Here is a 19332-nt window from a genome sequence, read left to right on the forward strand (position 1 = left end):
TGGGTAGTATATGGGGCTTTGGTGGCAAAACGGATTGCACTGTGATAGACTGCATCCAATTTGTTGAGTAGGGTATTGGAGGCTATTTTGTAAATGACATCATAGGATGCAAAATGCATCATACAGGGATGATTTCTGTTTTTTGAAAGTTACATATCTTGAAAACTTGATTGCTGACAAGCAACACTTTTTGGTAGTATGTCAACAACGGACTAATGAACGAAATGCCAAAAGATAGATTTTGGGTGGAGTTTTCCTATAACCACCTCATAGAGCCCTGGGCGTTAAATGATTAACACCATGTACACAAAGGGCAAGCCCCCGTGAGGTTGGCAGGGATACTAGGCATTCCACATTACTTTAATGAATATTCAGTTGTAGTTTATAGAGACTCCAGTTCCATTTTTTTAATACGTTGTATTTGGGTAGAACAGTGGATTTTTGTGCACAAACACAAAGCCGTAGCAGTTTGTTTGCTCTCACAGTAACTCTTAACGAAGAGTTACATTATGAATGTGTGCTGTAATATTGCTACAATATAAAAACTCTAGTTTATTTATCCTTAATTTTACCAGGCTATTCTTATTGAAATACAGTATACAGTGCATTCAAAAGGAATTATTCAGGCCCCTTGACTTCTTCTAAAATTTTGTTACGTTACATCCTTATACTTAAATTGATTCAATTTGGGTTTTTTCCTCATCAATCTACACACAATGCCCCATAATGACAAAGTGACAACAGTTTTTTATTTTTTATTTGATCATCTATAAAAAATATAACTTATTTAGACAAGTATTCAGTCTCTTTGCTCTGAGACTTGAAATTGAGCTCAGGTGCATCCTGTTTCCATTGATCATCCTTGAGATGTTTCTACAACTTGATTGAAGTCCACCTGTGGTAAATTCAATGGCTTGGACATGATTTGGAAAGGCACACACCTGTCTATGTAAGGTCCCACAGTTGACTGTGCATGTCAGAGCAAAAACCAAGCTATGAGGTCGAAGGAATTGTCCGTAGAGCACCGAGACAGGATTGTGTCGAGGCACAGATCTGGGGAAGGGTACCAAATGATTTCTGCAGCATTGAAGGTCCCCAAGAACACAGTGGCCTCCATCATTCTTAAATGGAAGAAGTTTGGAACCGCCAAGACTCTTCCTAGAGCTGGCCAGCTGGCCAAAATTAGCAATTGTAGGAGAAGGGCCTTTGTCAGGGAGGTAATCAAGAACCCGATGTTCACTCTTCCAGAGTTCCTCTGTGGAGATGGGAGAATCTTCCAGAAGGACAACCATCTCTGCAGCACGCCAACAATCAGGCTTTTATGGTTGAGTGGTCAGATGGATGCCACTCCTCAGTAAAAGGCACATCTCTGGTCTGATGAAACCAAGATTGAACCAAGTGTCACGTCCGGAGGAAACCAGGCCTACTGTGAAGCATGGTGGTGTCGGCATCATGCGGTGGGGATATTTTTCAGTGGCAGGGACTGAGAGACTAGCGTCTGCTAAATGGCATTTATTATTATTATTATTATTATTATTATTATTATTATTATTATTAGGATCGAGGGAAAGATGAAATGGAGCAAAGTAGAGATCCTTGATGAAAACCTGCTCCAGAGCACTCAAGACCTCAGACTGGGGCAAAGGTTCACCTTCCAACAGCACAATGACCCGAAACACACAGCCAAGACAATAATAATAATATAATAATATGCCATTTAGCAGACGCTTTTATCCAAAGCGACTTACAGTCATGTGTGCATACATTCTACGTATGGGTGGTCCCGGGAATCGAACCCACTACCCTGGCGTTACAAGCGCCATGCTCTACCAACTGAGCTACAGAACAACGCAGGAGTGGCTTCTGGACAAGTCTCTGAATGTCCTTGAGTGGCCCAGCTAGAGCCTGGATTTGAGCCCAACCGAACACCTCTGGAATGACTTGAGAATAGCTGTGCAGCAACGATCCCCATCCAACCTGATAGAGATTGAGAGGATCTGCAGAGAAGAATGGGAGAAACTCCGCAAATACAGGTGTGCCAAGCTTCCAAAGAAGACTAGGTTGTTATCGCTACTAAAGGTGCTTCACCAAAGTACTGAGTAAAGGGTCTGAATACTTATGTAAATGTGATGGTTTTTTTTTTTTTTTTCATTTCCAAAAATGTATACAAACCTGTTTTTATTTTGTCATTATGAGGTATTGTATGTAGATCATTTTTCTCAATCTATTTAATCCATTTTAGGATAAGGCTGTAACGTAAGAACGTGTGGAAAAAGTCAAAGGGTCTGAATACTTTCCGAATGCACTGTATATCTCTTCAACAAATGAAATCTATTTCATGTGGTTTAGCGGTGGCTTACAGAGGTCAGTAGGTCCTGGATGTGAGGATAGATGTGTAGCTAGCTGGTGTGCCTCTGTGAATGCCAGAGAGGTTCTGAGGGCAGAGGGTGTGTCTGTAACAAGAGTTCTGACGCAGTCGATCTGGCCTAAGTACTGACCTTGAAATGAATCCGACCTCCTGTGTCAGTGATGTACTCTAGCTACATTCATAATCACTTACCTGCATTACAGCGCACAGAGATGGAACAGGAGAAAGTGTGGCTAGAGGCTGGCTGGCTTTGACACTGTATATATCTAAACCTAAACTGTCCACGTAAAATGTTAAGAAACATTGAGTGAATGGTCTTCCTGCTCATAGAGAAGCTACTTTCAGATGTGCTATTAATTTATTTCTTTGACCATCTCAGTATAATAGACATCTGTGACAAGAGCAAAAAAGCATTCCATGACATTGAAGCTTTTGGCCATAGCTATTCTATATACTCAGGTGTTCTAGTAATTTTGTTTTAATTGTCTACCCCAGGGTTTCTATTCATTATATATCTATGTTGTTTTCTACGCCCGCCCCAGGGTTTCTATTCATTCCATATCCATGTTGTGTTCTGCCCAGGGTTCCAGGTGGTGGTTCTCCTGCTCTACATGAGTGTTCTACTGGGCCTCTACATGGCCCCCCTTTCCATCACCTCCCCCTGCATCATGGACCACACCAACCTCACTCCACGCCCTAATGTCATTGGCCACCAGGGCGCCCCCATGGTGAGTCAGCTGAACCAGCTGCCCAATCAGAGGACTTGTAGGGGGAGGCACCTCCTACACTATGCTTATAGAGTATACAATAACAGACCTATAGAGATGTAACCTACATAGAGGGCACTAAAGAAACTATGCTGGCCAACAGTGTCTTCATATTTCCACCCACTCACTTCCTTCATACTACCTATGGCTCTATTCTAGTGTATTAATGTCCCTCTGAACCAGAGCTGAAAATAGACCAGAAATATATGCTGTAAACAGACTTATGGGCTTTCTGTAAGCACTATATAGAAACTATAGGCTATTGTATGCGAGAGTCCTTACCTATCAGCTCAATCTATAGACGTAAGATTTCATATGATACCATGTTTAGTATTTCTTCACTTGTTTTCTTCATTCATAACATGTAGTGCTGCATTTCTCCCCAGGCATGCCTTTCCTTTCCGGCATCTAAAAGCATTTGTTTGTTGTATTTTTTTAAATTGAATTGTGTATTTGATTGAGAGGAAGTGTGAGTGTGTGAGAGAGCCCACGCCTGCTTTGTTTGTCTTGATTTGTTTGACTTGTCAGCCAAACGCTGTATGACTGCATACTATATAAGCCTAGTGCATGAAGAATTCTCATGCTGTTGCCAAAGCCTCACCGCTCAACTCCTAACACAGGGTTTCCCAAACATTTTTGGCCCGTGACCCCATTTTGCTATAATGAATTATTTGGGACCCCACCAATTAAAATGTTTTATTTAATCACCAGCCAATGTTTACTTTTTTAATTTGGGCTATAACAGTCTATTACAAATCAGTCTGGCAGTATTTCAATCTGAAGCTGATATGGTTTGAAGTGACTGAAATGCATCAAAGGTATTGGGAAGTTCAGAAGATAATCAGGCAATAATGTTGTATGATCTTTTGTGTAGAAAATAACATCATTAGCTAGGTTTCCATCCAATCCAACAGATTTTTCATGCGAATATTCTAAAATCTGCATAAAGAAAATATGCCAATTTTCCACCAAACTGACTTGTTTGCAGATAAAAATCAGTGCGTACTGACAGTGCACATAATGTACTTTTTCACCTAAGTGTTGATGTACCAAATAAAAATAGAATGTTCAATGTGTTTCCATGGCATTTTCAACACTTCCAATAGTTTTGTCACAAACTGTTGTGTTAAATAGCAAATGGGCCTACTCTGGTCTTCGCACGTGCACTCTAGCCAACAGCTCGCAGATACAATGAGCAAAACAATATTTGCTCATAATTCATTTTACAGACACCACAAGATCCCACCATGTCGAACTAACAATTACTTTTTTATCTATAAAATGGTACCGAAACTTCCTGTTTCCATCAGAGCTGTCGTGATTTTTTTACTGTATGACTGTGGATGGAAACGTGGTTACAGATTTTCTTTTTCTCCCTGTCTAATTTAGTGCTTGACCTTGTCCACTCGGTTCTAACAGCTTGTGGGCAAAGTAAAGGGAAACCACACATACCAACATGTTCCTGAGAGTCATGTCTTTCAGTGATGGGGTCATAATAATTTATAGCTTAAACCATTCAAAAGCCACATTTGTAGGAAGGAAACAGAAACCGCTCTGTTTAATATAACTGCATCTAGTGGTTACCCCTTGTTCGATGAACTAAGTGTGAATTTGCTCTCGCGACCCCAATCAGGCTTCCCCTAGTTTGAGAAACACTGTCCTAACGACTCGTACACATGACACATCCAGCGAGCTGCAGACAGACACACACACACACACACACCCCTGCTCTGCTCCCCAACCAGCCAGTTGGGGCATGTTACAGTAGTTGATCACCCCAGAAGTAAAACACTGTGGTGGAATTAACAGTCTTAAAGACCTGAACTCCCCCAGGACACACCACATGACCCACTCTATTTACCAGCAGCACTTTACATTGACTTTCCCAGGCTTCCAGTTCCCTCACAGTATTTCAGTTTGAACTACAGTATCAATGACTTATCAGTTTGACCCATGTGGCCTGGTATTGTGTATTGCACAAGTCATTATGTTCAATAGTCTGTTTATCAAACATGAGCTCATAACCCATGACTTTTAACTGGAATCCATTCTCTAAGTTTCCTGACAGCCATTTAAAGGGACATTTTTAAAAATTGTCAGTCATATTCATCTCCAGCACCACCCCAACAACATACTATGTGAAAATGGTGCATTTCAACTGAGTATTAGACTACTGAAACCTATATGAAACTGAACTCTCAGATTGCAGTAAGGTATATGAACCTCTGACCTCCAAGATACATTATATTGATGTATGTGCTGATGTTCCTCTCTGTCCGTCTGTCTGTAGCTGGCTCCAGAGAACACTATCCTGTCTTTCCAGAGGGCTCTGCAGATGAATGTCAGTGGGCTGGAGGCTGACGTGGCCATCAGGTACACACACACACACACACACGCGCACACGCACACGCACACGCACACACACACACCGAAAGAGACTCACAGTGCAGCCAAACTAGATCAGTAGGGAGTCCCGTCAAGTCTGTTGTGGTTGATGGAGGAGTCCAGCCAAGCACAGGTCATTCTGCTGGTCTGGCCCTCCTGTCCAGGATTCAAACCCTTATAGTCAGGCAGGCAGGCAGCATGACAGAAAGCCAAGTCTAGGTCCAAAAGGCTTCTTAGCAGCTTCTACCCCCACAAGCAATAAGACACTTGAACAGCTAATCAAATGGTTACCCAGACTATTTGCATTGCGCCCACCGCCCCTTTCAGTTGCTGCTACTCGCTGTTTATTATCTATGCATAGTCACTTTACCACTACCTATATATTACCTCAACTAACCGGTGACAGTTTTAGCAGCAGTAGCAGTGGTGGTAGCAGCGGTGGTAGTAGCAGCGGTAGTAGTTGCAGTTTTAGCAGTAGCAGCGGTGAAGGTGGTAGTAGTAGTAGTAGTAACAGTTTTAGCTTTAGCAGCAGTGGTGGTGATAGTAGTAGTAGTAGTAGTAGTAGTAACAGTTTTAGCATTAGCAGCAGTGGTAGTAGCGGTAGTAGTTTTAGCAGTAGCGGTGGCGGCAGCAGCAGCAGGAGGAGGAGGACACCGGAAAGCTAAGTCTAGGTCCAAAATGACTTCTTAGCAGCTTCTACCCCCAAGCCATAAGACGGCTCCTGAACAGCTAATCAAATGGTTACCCAGACTATTTGCACTGCCCCCCGCCCCTTTCAGCTGCTGCTACTCGCTGTTTATTATCTATGCATAGTCACTTTAACACTACCTACATATTACCCCAACTAACCGGTGACAGTTTTAGCAGCAGTAGCACTGGTGGTAGCACTGGTGGTAGCACTGGTGGTAGCACTGGTGGTAGCACTGGTGGTAGTAGCAGCGGTAGCAGCAGTGGTAGTAGCAGCAGTAGCAGTTTTAGCAGTAGCAGCGGTGAAGGTGGTGGTGGTAGTAGTAGCAGCAGTGGTATCAGTAGCAGTGGTAGTAGTAGCAGTTGTAACCGTTTTAGCATTAGCAGCAGCGGTAGTAGTAGTAGTAGCAGCGGTAGTAGTTTTAGCAGTAGCGGGGGCGGCAGCAGGAGTAGGAGGACACCGGAAAGCTAAATCTAGGTCCAAAAGGCTTCTTAACAGCTTCTACTATTTGAATTGCCCCACCCCTTTAAGCTGCTGCTACTCTTGTTTATTATCTATGCACTGTCACTCTAACACTACCTACATATTACTTCAACTAACCGGTGACAGTTTTAGCAGTAGTAGCAGCAGCGGTAGTAGCATCGGTTTTAGTAGAAGTAGCAGCGGTTTTAGTAGTAGCAGCAGCAGTTTTAGCAGTAGCAGCGGTAGTTGCAGCAGCGGTTTTAACAGCAGCAATTTTAGCAGTAGCAGCGGTAATAGTAGCAGTAGCAGCGGTAGCAGTACTAGACATTTTAGCTGTCGAAGTAGTAGTTTTAGTAGTAGCAGCAGCAGTTTTAGCAATAGCAGAGGTAGTAGTAGCAGTTTTAGCAGCGGTAGCAGTTTTAGCAGTAGCAGCGGTACTAGCAGCAGCAGTTTTAGCAATAGCAGAGGTAGTAGTAGCAGTTTTAGCAGCGATAGCAGTTTTAGCAGTAGCAGCGGTAGTGGTAGTAGCAGCAGTGGTAGCAGCAGTAGTAGTAGTAGCAGCAGTAGTAGTAGCAGCAGTAGTAGTAGCAGCAGTAGTAGTAGCAGCAGTAGTAGTAGCAGCAGTGGTAGTAGTAGTCGTAGCAGCAGTAGTAGTCGTAGCAGCAGTAGTAGTCGTAGCAGCAGTAGCAGTAGCAGCAGTGGTAGCAGTAGCAGCAGTGGTAGCAGTTTTAGCAGTAGCAGCAGTTTTAGCAGTAGCAGCAGTAGCAGTACTAGCCGTTTTAGCTGTAGTATTAGTAGTAGCAGCAGCAGTTTTAGCAGTGGTGGTGGTAGTAGTCGTAACAGTTTTAGCAGCGGTAGTAGTAGCAGTTTTAGCAGTGGCAGCGGTAGTAGTTTTAGCAGTAGCAGCAGTGGTAGTAGTAGTAGCGGTACCAGCAGTAGTAGTGGTAGCAGCAGTGGTAGCAGTTGCAGTTTTAGCAGTAGCAGCTGTGGGTGGTAGCAGCAGCAGTAGTAGTAGTAGTGTACTGTTTTAGCAGGACACCGGAAAGCCAAGTCTATTTCCAAAAGGCTTCTTAGCAGCTTCTACCCTCAAGCCATAAGATGACTGTCGCTTTAGTAGTAGCAGCACTGGTAGTAGCAGCAGTTTTAGCAGTAGCAGCACTGGTAGTAGCAGCAGTTTAAGCAGTAGCAGCACTGGTAGTAGCAGCGGTTTCAGCAGTTTTAGCAGTAGCAGCAGTTTTTTGCAGCTGTGGTAGTAGTAGCAGTTTTAGCAGTAGCAGCGGTAGTAGTTTTAACAGCAGCAGTTTTAGCAGTAGCAGCGGCAGTAGTTTTAGCAGTAGCAGCAGCAGTTTTAGCAGTAGCAGTGGTAGTTGTAATAAGTTTTAGCAGTAGCAGCGATAGCAGTTTTAGCGGTAGCATCGGTAGCAATACTAGCTGTTGTAGTAGTTGTTGTTTTAGTAGTGGCGGCGGCGGCAGCAGCAGCAGTGGTAGTTTAGTAGCAGCGGTGGTAGTTTTTGTAGTTGTAGTTGGAGCAGTGGTAGTTGTAGCAGTAGTAGTAGTAGTAGTAGCAGCGGCGGTAGTCTTCAGCTGCAGTCATTTTAGTAGTAGTCGCAGCGGCGGCGGTAGGTTTAGTAGTAGTCGCAGCGGAGGCGGTAGTTTTAGTAGTAGTAGCAGCAGCGGCGGTAGATTTAGTAGTAGTATGGGCGGCGGCGGCGGTAGTTTTATTAGCAGTGGCGGTCATTTTAGTAGCAGCTGTCGCAGTACTTTTAGTAGTAGTATCAGAAGTGGTGGTAGTTTTAGTAGTAGTAGCTGCGGCGGTAGTATTAGTAGCAGCGGCGGTCATTTTAGTAGCAGCTGTGGCGGTAGTTTTAGTAGTAGTATCAGAAGTGGCGGTAGTTTTAGTAGTAGTAGCTGCGGCGGTCATTTTAGTAGCAGTGGCAGTAGTTTTAGTAGTAGTAGCAGCAGCGGCGGTAGTTTTTGTTGTAGTAGTGGCAGCTGCGGTAGTAGTAATAGTAGCTGCAAGCGGCGGCGGCGGTAGTTTTAGTAATAGTAGCTGCAAGCTGCGGCGGTGGTAGTTTTAGTAATAGCGGCGGTGGTAGATTTAGTAGTAGCAGCAGCGGCGGGAAGATTTAGTAGTAGTATGGGCGGCAGCGGCAGTAGTTTTATTAACAGTGGCGGCGGTAGTTTTAATAGTAGTAGTAGTAGTAGTAGTATCAGAATTGGCGGTAGTTTTAGTAGTTGTAGCTGCGGTAGATTTAGTAGTAGTATCAGAAGTGGCTGTAGTTTTAGCAGTAGCAGCGGCGGTAGTTTTTTTGTAGTAGTGGCAGCGGCAGTAGTAGTAGTAATAGTAGCTGCAAGTGGCGGCGGCGGTAGATTTAGTAGTAGTAGCGGCGGTAGATTTAGTAGTAGTAGTAGCGGCGGTAGATTTAGTAGTAGTAGTAGCGGCGGTAGATTTAGTAGAAGTAGTAGCGGCGGTAGATTTAGTAGTAGTAGCGGCAGTAGTAATAGTAGCTGCAAGTGGCGGCGGTAGATTTAGTAGTAGTAGCGGTAGATTTAGTAGCAGTGGCGGTAGATTTAGTAGCAGTAGCGGTAGATTTAGTAGCAGTAGCGGTAGATTTAGTAGCAGTAGCGGCGGTAGATTTAGTAGCAGCAGTAGCGGCGGTAGATTTAGTAGCAGCAGTAGCGGCGGTAGATTTAGTAGCAGCAGTAGCGGCGGTAGATTTAGTAGCAGCAGTAGGCGGCGGTAGATTTAGTAGCAGCAGTAGCGGCGTAGATTTAGTAGTAGTGGCGGCGGTAGATTTAGTAGCAGTGGCGGCGGTAGATTTAGTAGCAGTAGCGGCGGTAGATTTAGTAGCAGTAGCGGCGGTAGATTTAGTAGCAGTAGCGGCGGTAGATTTAGTAGCAGCAGTAGCGGCGGTAGATTTAGTAGCAGCAGTAGCGGCGGTAGATTTAGTAGCAGCAGTAGCGGCGGTAGATTTAGTAGCAGCAGTAGCGGCGTAGATTTAGTAGCAGCAGTAGCGGGTAGATTTAGTAGCAGCAGTAGCGGCGGTAGATTTAGTAGCAGCAGTAGCGGTAGATTTAGTAGCAGCAGTAGCGGTAGTAGATTTAGTAGCAGCAGTAGCGGCGGTAGATTTAGTAGCAGCAGTAGCGGCGGTAGATTTAGTAGCAGCAGTAGCGGTAGATTTAGTAGCAGCAGTAGCGGCGGTAGATTTAGTAGCAGCAGTAGCGGCGGTAGATTTAGTAGCAGCAGTAGCGGCGGTAGATTTAGTAGCAGCAGTAGCGGTAGATTTAGTAGCAGCAGTAGCGGCGGTAGATTTAGTAGCAGCAGTAGCGGCGGTAGATTTAGTAGCAGCAGTAGCGGTAGATTTAGTAGCAGCAGGAGCGGTGGTAGATTTAGTAGTAGCGGCGGTAGTTTTAGTAATAGTAGCTGCAGGCGGTGGTAATTTTAGTAGTAATGGCGGTAGTTTTAGTAGTAGCGGCGGTAGTTTTAGTAGTAGCAGTAGTTTTAGGTAGTTTTAGTAGTAGCGGCGGTAGTTTTAGTAGTAGCGAGTAGTTTTAGTAGTAGCGGTGTAGTTTTAGTAGTAGCGGCGGTAGTTTTAGTAGTAGCGGTAGTTTTAGTAATAGTAGCGGCGGTAGTTTTAGTAATAGTAGCGGTAGTTTTAGTAATAGTAGCGGCGGTAGTTTTAGTAATAGTAGCTGCGGTAGTTTTAGTAATAGTAGCTGCAAGCAATGGTAATTTTAGTAATAGTAGCTGCAAGCAGTGGTTTTTAGTAATAGTAGCTGCAAGCAGTTGTAATTTTAGTGGCTGCGGCGGGGAAGTTTTAGTAATAGTAGCGGGGAAGTTTTAGTGGCTGCAAGCAGGGTAATTTTAGTGGCTGCAAGCAGGGTAAGTTTAGTGGCTGCAAGCAGGGTAAGTTTTAGTGGCTGCGGCGGGGAAGTTTTAGTGGCTGCGGCGGGGGAAGTTTTAGTGGCTGCGGCGGGGAAGTTTTAGTGGCTGCGGGGAAGTTTTAGTGGCTGCGGCGGGGGAAGTTTTAGTGGCTGCGGCGGGGGAAGTTTTAGTGGCTGCGGCGGGGGAAGTTTTAGTGGCTGCGGCGGGGGAAGTTTTAGTGGCTGCGGCGGGGGAAGTTTTAGTGGCTGCGGCGGGGGGAAGTTTTAGTGGCTGCGGCGGGGAAGTTTTAGTGGCTGCGGCGGAAGTTTTAGTGGCTGCGGCGGGGGAAGTTTTAGTGGCTGCGGCGGGGAAGTTTTAGTGGCTGCGGCGGGGGAAGTTTTAGTAGTATTAGCGGAAGTTTTAGCAGTAGCAGCGGTAGTTTTAGCAGTAGCAGCGGTAGTAGCAGTAGCCCTTTTAGCAGTAGCAGCGGTAGTAGCAGTAGCCCTTTTAGCAGTAGCAGTTTTATCAGTTGGGGCGGTATTAGTTTTATCAGTTGGGGCGGTATTAGTTTTATCAGTTGGGGCGGTATTAGTTTTATCAGTTGGGGCGGTATTAGTTTTATCAGTTGGGGCGGTATTAGTTTTATCAGTTGGGGCGGTATTAGTTTTATCAGTTGGGGCGGTATTAGTTTTATCAGTTGGGGCGGTATTAGCTTTATCAGTTGGGGCGGTATTAGTTTTATCAGTTGGGGCGGTATTAGTTTTATCAGTTGGGGCGGTATTAGTTGTAGCTGGGGTGGTAGTAGTAGCGGTTTTAGCAGTAGCAGCAGTAGTTGTAGCCCGTTTAGCAGAAGTGGTGGTGGTGGTGGTAGAAGTAGCAGCCAGGACAGCACTTTCATAGACCCATGGCTGTTTTTAGATGACATGAGATGAATGACAAGATGAGCTAGAAGAGAAAATTCTATGCTTGTGAATGAGTTTGGCTGGAGTGTGCGTTTGCGCACATAGATGTTGGTTTATTTATTTATTTATTTCACCTTTATTTAACCAGGTAGGCAAGTTGAGAACAAGTTCTCATTTACAATTGCGACCTGGCCAAGATAAGTTGAGAATCTGTGCTATGATTTAAAGATTACTGTACACCAGCGGAACCCATCCAACTTGAAGGAGCTGGAGCAGTTTTGGCTTGAAGAATGGGCAAAAAACCCAGTGGCTAGATGTGTCAAGAGACTTGCAGCTGTAATTGCTGCACAAGGTGGCTCAATCAAATCAAATATTATTTGTCACATACACATGGTTAGCAGATGTTAATGTGAGTGTAGCGAAATGCTTGTGCTTCTAGTTCCGACTATGCAGTAATAACCAACGAGTAATCTAACCTAACAATCTCACAACAACTACCTTATACACACAAGTGTAAAAGGATGAAGAATATGTACATAAAGATATATGAATGAGTGATGGTACGGAACGGCATAGGCAAGATGCAGTAGAGGGTATCGAGAACAGTATATACATATGAGATGAGTAATGTAGGGTATGTAAACATTATATTAAGTGGCATTGTTTTTAAAGTGGCTAGTGATACATTTTTTACATTAATTTTTCCATTATTAAAGTGGTTGGAGTCTGTATGTTGGCAGCAGCCACTCCATGTTAGTGGTGGCTGTTTAACAGTTGATGGCCTTGAGATAGAAGCTGTTTTTCAGTCTCTCGGTCCCCGCTTTGATGCACCTGTACTGACCTCGGCCTTCTGGATGATAGCTGGGTGAACAGACAGTGGCTCGGGTGGTTGTTGTCCTTGATGATCTTTATGGCCTTCATGTGATATCGGGTAGTGTAGGTGTCCTGGAGTGCAGGTAGTTTGCCCCCGGTGATGCGTTGTGCAGACCTCACTACCCTCTGGAGAGCCTTACGGTTGTGGGTGGAGCAGTTACCTTACCAGGCGGTGATACAGCCCGACAGGATGCTCTCGATTGCGCATCTGTAAAAGTTGGAGTGCTTTTGGTGACCACCTGAATTTCTTGAGCCTCCTGAGGTTGAAGAGGCGCTGCTGCGCCTTCTTCACCATGCTGTCTGTGTGGGTGGACAGATTCAGTTTGTCCGTGATGTATACGCCGAGGAACATAACTTACTACCCTCTCCACTACTGTCTCGTCGATGTGGATAGGGGGGGGTGCTCCCTCTGCTGTTTCCTGAAGTCTAAGATCATCTCCTTTGTTTTGTTGACGTTGAGTGTGAGGTTATTTTCCTGACACCACACTCCGAGGGCCCTCACCTCCTCCCTGTAGGCCGTCTCATTGGTGTTGGTAATCAAGCCTGCCACTATACTGTCGTCTGCAATCTTGATGATTTGAGTTGGAGGCGTGCATGGCCACGCAGTCGTGGGTGAACAGGGAGTACAGGAGAGGGCTCAGAACGCACCCTTGTGGGGTCCCAGTGTTGAGGATCAGCGGGGTGGAGATGTTGTTACCTACCCTCACCACCTGGGGGCGGCCCATCAGGAAGTCCAGTTACACAGGGCGGGGTCGAGACCCAGGGTCTCGAGCTTGATGATGCGTTTGGAGGGTATTATGGTATGAAATGCTGAGCTGTAGTCGATGAACAGCATTCTCACATAGGTATTCCTCTTGTCCAGATGGGTTAGGGCAGTGTGGTTGCAATTGCGTCGTCTGTGGACCTATTGGGGCGGTAAGCAAATTGGAGTGGGTCTAGGGTGTCGGGTAGGGTGGAGGTGATATGATCCTTGACTAGTCTCTCAAAGCAATTCATGATGACTGAAGTGAGTGCTACGGGGCGGTAGTCGTTTAGCTCAGTTACCTTAGCTTTCTTGGGAACAGGAACAATGGTGGCCCTCTTGAAGCATGTGGGAACAGCAGACTGGGATAAGGATTGATTGAATATGTTCATAAACACACCAGCCAGCTGGTCTGTGCATGCTCTGAGGACGCCGTCTGGGCCTGCAGCATTGCGAGGGTTAACACTTTTAAATGTTTTACTCACGTCGGCTGCAGGGAAGGAGAGCCCGTAGGTTTTGGTAGCGAGCCGTGTCAGTGGCACTGTCTTGTCCTCAAAGCGAGCAAAGAAGTTGTTTAGTCTGTCTGGGAGCAAGACATCCTGGTCCGTGACGGGGACGGTTTTCATTTTATAATCCGTGATTGACTGTAGACTCTGTCACATACCTTTTGTGTCTGAGCCGTTGAATTGCGACTCTACTTTGTCTCTATACTGACGCTTAGCTTGTTTGATTGCCTTGTTGAGGGAATAGCTACACTGTTTGTATTCGGTCATGTTTCCGGTCACCTTGCCCTGGTTAAAAGCAGTGGTTCGCGCGAATTCTGCCATCGTGCCACGGTTTCTGGTTTGGGAATGTTTTAATAGTTGCTGTGGGTACGACATCGCCGATGCACTTGCTAATGAACTCGCTCACCGAATTAGCGTATTTGTCAATGTTGTTGTTTGACGCAATGCGGAACATATCCCAATCCACGTGATCGAAGCAATCTTGATGCGTGGAATCAGATTGTTCCGACCAGCGTTGAACAGACCTGAGTGCGGGAGCTTCCTGTTTTAGTCTTTGTCTATAGGCAGGGAACAACACAATGGTGTCATGGTCAGCTTTTCCGAAAGGAGGGCGGGGGAGGGCCTTATATGCGTTGCGGAAGTTAGAATAACAATGATCCAGGGTTTTACCAGCCCTGGTAGCACAATCGATATGCTAATAGAAGTCTTGTTTTCAGACTTCTAATTGGAGTCTTGTTTTCAGATTAGCCTCATTAAAATCCCCAGCTACAATGAATGCAGCCTCAGGATATGTGGTTTCCAGTTTACATAGTCAAATAACGTTCGTTCAGGGCCGGCCATCTGTGTCTGCTTGGGGAGGAATATATGCGGCTGTGATTATAATCGAAGAGAATTATCTTTGTAGATTATGTGGTCGACATTTGATTGAGGAATTCTAAGTCAGGTGAACAGAAGGACTTGAGTTCCTGTATGTTGTTATGATCACACCACGTCTCATTAATCATAAGGCATACACCCCTGCCCTTCTTCTTACCAGAAAGATGCTTGTTTCTGTCGGCGCGATGCGTGAAGAAACCAGGTGGCTTTACTGACTCCGATAGCGTGTCTCAAGTGAGCCATGTTTCCGTGAAGCAAAGAACGTTAGTCTTTTATGTCTCTCTGGAATGCTACCTTTGCTCGTATTTCATCAACCTTGTTGTCATGAGACTGGACATTGGCGAGTAGTATGCTCGGGAGCGGTGCGCGATGTGCCCATCTCCGGAGCCTGACCAGAAGACCGCTTCGTCTGCCCCTTTTACGGCTTCGTTGTTTTGATTCGCCGGCTGGGATCCGATCCATTGTCCTTGGTGGTGGGCAAAACAGAGGATCCGGTTCGGGAAAGTCGTATTCCTGGTCGTAATGATGGTGAGTTGACGTTGCTCTTATATCCAGTAGTTCCTCCAGAATGTATGTAATAAAACCTAAGATTACCTGGGGTACCAATGTAAGAAATAACACAACAAAAAACAAAATTACTGCATAGTTTCCTAGGAACGCGACACGAGGCGGCCATTGACTTTGGGGGGGTGAATAGTTATGCACGCTCAAGTTATCTTTTCTCTTTTTTTTTTCTTAAAAAAAAACTTAGGTCTTGTTTGTGTCACAATAAAACATATTTTGCATCATCAAAGTGGTAGGCATGTTGTGTAAATCAAATGATACAAACCCCCCCCAAAAAATATATTTTAATTCCAGGTTGTAAGGCAACAAAATAGGAAAAATGCCAAGGGAGGTGAATACTTTCACAATCCACTGTATGTGTGATAGGCTGGGCTCTGGACTCATGGTGGAGATGACTAATGAAACTTAAACAGGGCCTGGGCCAGGCTCTATACATCTGCCTGACCAGAGACACAGGAGAGCTATGCACGCGTGTGCACACACGCACAAACACTTGTGTGCGCACGCACACACACACACACGCATAAACACTTGTGCGCACACACACACACACACAAATCAAATCAAATCAAATCAAATCAAATTTATTTATATAGCCCTTCGTACATCAGCTGATATCTCAAAGTGCTGTACAGAAACCCAGCCTAAAACCCCAAACAGCAAACAATGCAGGTGTAAAAGCACGGTGGCTAGGAAAAACTCCCTAGAAAGGCCAAAACCTAGGAAGAAACCTAGAGAGGAACCGGGCTATGTGGGGTGGCCAGTCCTCTTCTGGCTGTGCCGGGTAGAGATTATAACAGAACATGACCAAGATGTTCAAATGTTCATAAATGACCAGCATGGTCAAATAATAATAAGGCAGAACAGTTGAAACTGGAGCAGCAGCACAGTCAGATGGACTGGGGACAGCAAGGAGCCATCATGTCAGGTAGTCCTGGGGCACGGTCCTAGGGCTCACACACACATCTGAAAGGACAGAGGTCATTCTGGCACTTATTAAATATTTCAGTCACACTAAATGGTCACTAAAAACAATGAGGAATGATAGGTTACGTGATGTTTTTGTCCGATTTAGTTGCTTGGGATGGAATCTGACAAAAGTGTTGCGATTCTTCTGTTGAATTTGACAAACAAATGTATAGGTAATTTGTCGTTTTCCATGTCTTACAACCTGAGGTTAACTGAAAAGGTGGGGAAATTATTTGGCATTCAAAGCGAAGGTAAAGCAAGCAACATGAAAGTAGCTGTGATGTAAAGCTAGCTATGTTGTAAGAAATTCCACAAAATATCACTGGATATAAAAATCTGAGTTTTTGAGAAATAAGATCATATCATATTGAAAAAACTGTACGGCAATGAATATACTATTTTATTAGTAGACCTGACTGTTTAACTCTTTCCTGTCCTAGCTTTGACGGGGTGCCATTTCTGATGCGAGACCGCACCTTGAGGAGGACTACAGATGTGGGGAAGGTGTTTCCAGCCAGACAGCTGGACGATGCCTCCTCATTCAACTGGACAGACTTACACAGCCTCAACGCCGGCCAGTGGTTCCTCAAGGTACCACAATATTATTCACAACCCGCTAGGGAGGTATGGTACGGTCTGTCACATCCTCTCTAGGGAGGAATGGTACGGTCTGTCACACCCTCTCTAGGGAGGAATGGTACGGTCTGTCACACCCTCTCTAGGGAGGAATGGTACGGTCTGTCACACCCTCTCTAGGGAGGAATGGTACGGTCTGTCACACCCTCTCTATGGAGGAATGGTACGGTCTGTCACACCCTCTCTAGGGAGGAATGGTACGGTCTGTCACACCCTCTCTAGGGAGGAATGGTACGGTCTGTCACACTCTCTCTAGGGAGGAATGGTACGGTCTGTCACACTCTCTCTAGGGAGGAATGGTACGGTCTGTCACATCCTCTCTATGGAGGAATGGTACGGTCTGTCACATCCTCTCTAGGGAGGAATGGTATACTCTTACGCCATCTTTCGCTCTCTGAAGGTTTTTAATCATGCAGTAATCACACCCCCCTTTCTTTCACTAGGCCTATATTTCTCCTCCAAGCTTTGGGTCCATTTCATTGCCACTCGGCAAATAGGAAATATGATAAATGTAGAGAAAGTGCCCAATTTTATCAATCAAGATTACTTCACTGGATTGAGTTCAAATAGAATTGACCCAAACCCTGATCTCATCTCTCATCATAAAGTGGTGTATTATTACGATTGCCATATAATCTTATAAATAGTGTAAATTGATCAGATTGACTGTGAGTACCTGTGTGCATTCTCCTCTAGGACGACCCCTTCTGGACGGTCCAGTCCATGGCTCAGAGGGAGGTGATGCTGGTGGGGAACCAGGGCGTGTGTAGTCTGGAGCAGCTGCTGAGGCTAGCCTTCCTCCATAACCAGACAGTGGTTTTCAGCCTGCGACGACCCCCGCACAGACACCCCTGCTACCACAGTTGGATCAACGATACCCTGGAAGTCATACGCCTATCTGGGATTCCACAGCACCTGGTGAGACAGGCAACACTAGTGTACCCGACTCCAACAGGGGTCCTTTGTAGCTCAGTTGGTAGAGCAATGGCGCTTGTAATGCCAGGGTAGTGGGTTTGAATCTCAGGATCACCCATACTTAAAATGTATGCACACATTATTGATTTAAGTCTCTTTGGATTAAAGCATCTGCTAAATGGCATATTATTATATAATATTATTATTATAGATAGTGGACAGAACCTTGTTAGGGCTCAGACACTGTCCCCCTGGGTTATCTAGGGAAATCAAGAGGAGGAAAACAGCACTCATAGTGGAGAGAGGGAACTGACTACTGTCAGCTTGAGGCTGACCTGAAGATTGCCTGTGACATCCATCACTGTCACCAATGTAATAATCATTACTCTGTCACCACCGATGTCACTAACTGCACATCTACATGTCCCATAAGTAATCTGAGCTGTCTGTGTCTGTTTGTTTTTGTGTGTCTCTATGCGTGTGTCTCGGCCGGTGTGCGTGCGTCTCGGGCGGTGTGGGTGCATGTCTGCGTGCGTCTCGGCCGGTGTGTGTGCGTGTGTCTGCGTGCGTCTCTGCCGGTCTGTGTGTGTGCGTGCGTCTCGGCCCGGTCTGTGTGTGTGTGTGTGTGTGTATATCTCGGCCGGTCTGTGTGTGCCTCGGTCTATCGGTGTGTGTGTTTTGGTCTGTCTGTCTGTGTGCAGGTGATGTGGACCCCAGACTGGGACAGGGGGCAGGTAAGACAGGTGGCTCCAGGGCTTCAGCAGACATCAGTAGAGAAGCTGCCGCCTCAAGTCCTTCACCAGCAGGGAATCAGCAGCCTGCTGCTACGTTACAGCCAGGCCAGCCCCTATGACATCCGGTGGGTTAACAGGCACAGACACACATGCACTGTGTGTGCTTCTTCTGTATATATGTGTGTATGAAATATGAATGTGTCTGTCTGCACCCTCCAGAGAGTTCTCCAGGAGCAACGTGAGTGTGACTTTGTACACGGTCAACGAGCCCTGGCTGTTCTCTGTGCTCTGGTGCAGCGGGGTTTCTTCTGTCTCCTCTGAAGCCCCCAACATCCTCAGAAAGGTGCCTTACCCCATCTGGCTCATGGTAAGTCCCTCACAGCACCCCCTTAGCACTCACACCATTACCCACACAGCACCCCCCTAGAACTCACACCATTAACCCCACACAGCAGCCCCCTAGCACTCACACCATTACCCCCACAGCACCCCCTAGAATTCACACCATTACCCCCACAGCACCCCCTAGCACTCACACCATTACCCCCACAGCACCCCCTAGCACTCACACCATTACCCCCACAGCACCCCTAGCACTCACACCATTACCCCCCACAGCACCCCCTAGCACTCACACCATTACCCCCACAGCACCCCCTAGCACTCACACATTACCCCCACAGCACCCCCTAGCACTCACACCATTACCCCCACAGCACCCCCTAGCACTCACACCATTACCCCCACAGCACCCCCTAGCACTCACACCATTACCCCCGTTTACTGTTCCTAGGCCATCATTGAAAATAAGAATGTGTTCTTAACTGACTTGCCTATATAAAAAAACACTATTACCCCCACAACACCCCCCCAGCACTCACACCATTACCCCCACAACACCCACCTAACACTCACACCATTACACCCACCTAACATTCACACCATTACCCCCACTGCACCCCCTAGCGCTCCTGCCATTATCCCCACAGTACCCCCTAGTACCCACACCATTACCCCCCTAGCACCCACACTGCCCCAGGCCCTCCTGGCACCTCTCTCTGGGTTAACAGACTGACTCAC

General features: G+C 46.0%; 1 protein-coding gene across 7 annotated transcripts in view; it reads left to right on the top strand.

Annotated features, from left to right (window-relative positions):
• Window positions 1-19332, top strand: part of LOC124004769 (glycerophosphodiester phosphodiesterase domain-containing protein 5-like) — a 116014-nt gene that overhangs the window by 88117 nt on the left and 8565 nt on the right. For all 7 annotated transcript variants that reach the window (XR_006833528.1, XM_046313547.1, XM_046313542.1 and 4 more), the window contains exons 8-13: window positions 2951-3096; window positions 5426-5508; window positions 16408-16558; window positions 17300-17521; window positions 18220-18377; window positions 18472-18619. Coding sequence is in view for 6 of the 7 variants with exons in the window: in XM_046313547.1 (XP_046169503.1) it covers window positions 2951-3096; window positions 5426-5508; window positions 16408-16558; window positions 17300-17521; window positions 18220-18377; window positions 18472-18619 (908 nt within the window). In the remaining variant the exon portion in view is untranslated. The remainder of the gene's footprint in view (window positions 1-2950; window positions 3097-5425; window positions 5509-16407; window positions 16559-17299; window positions 17522-18219; window positions 18378-18471; window positions 18620-19332) is intronic.

This window comes from Oncorhynchus gorbuscha, linkage group LG19 (genome assembly GCF_021184085.1).
Source record: "Oncorhynchus gorbuscha isolate QuinsamMale2020 ecotype Even-year linkage group LG19, OgorEven_v1.0, whole genome shotgun sequence".
NCBI classification, from domain to species: domain Eukaryota; kingdom Metazoa; phylum Chordata; class Actinopteri; order Salmoniformes; family Salmonidae; genus Oncorhynchus; species Oncorhynchus gorbuscha.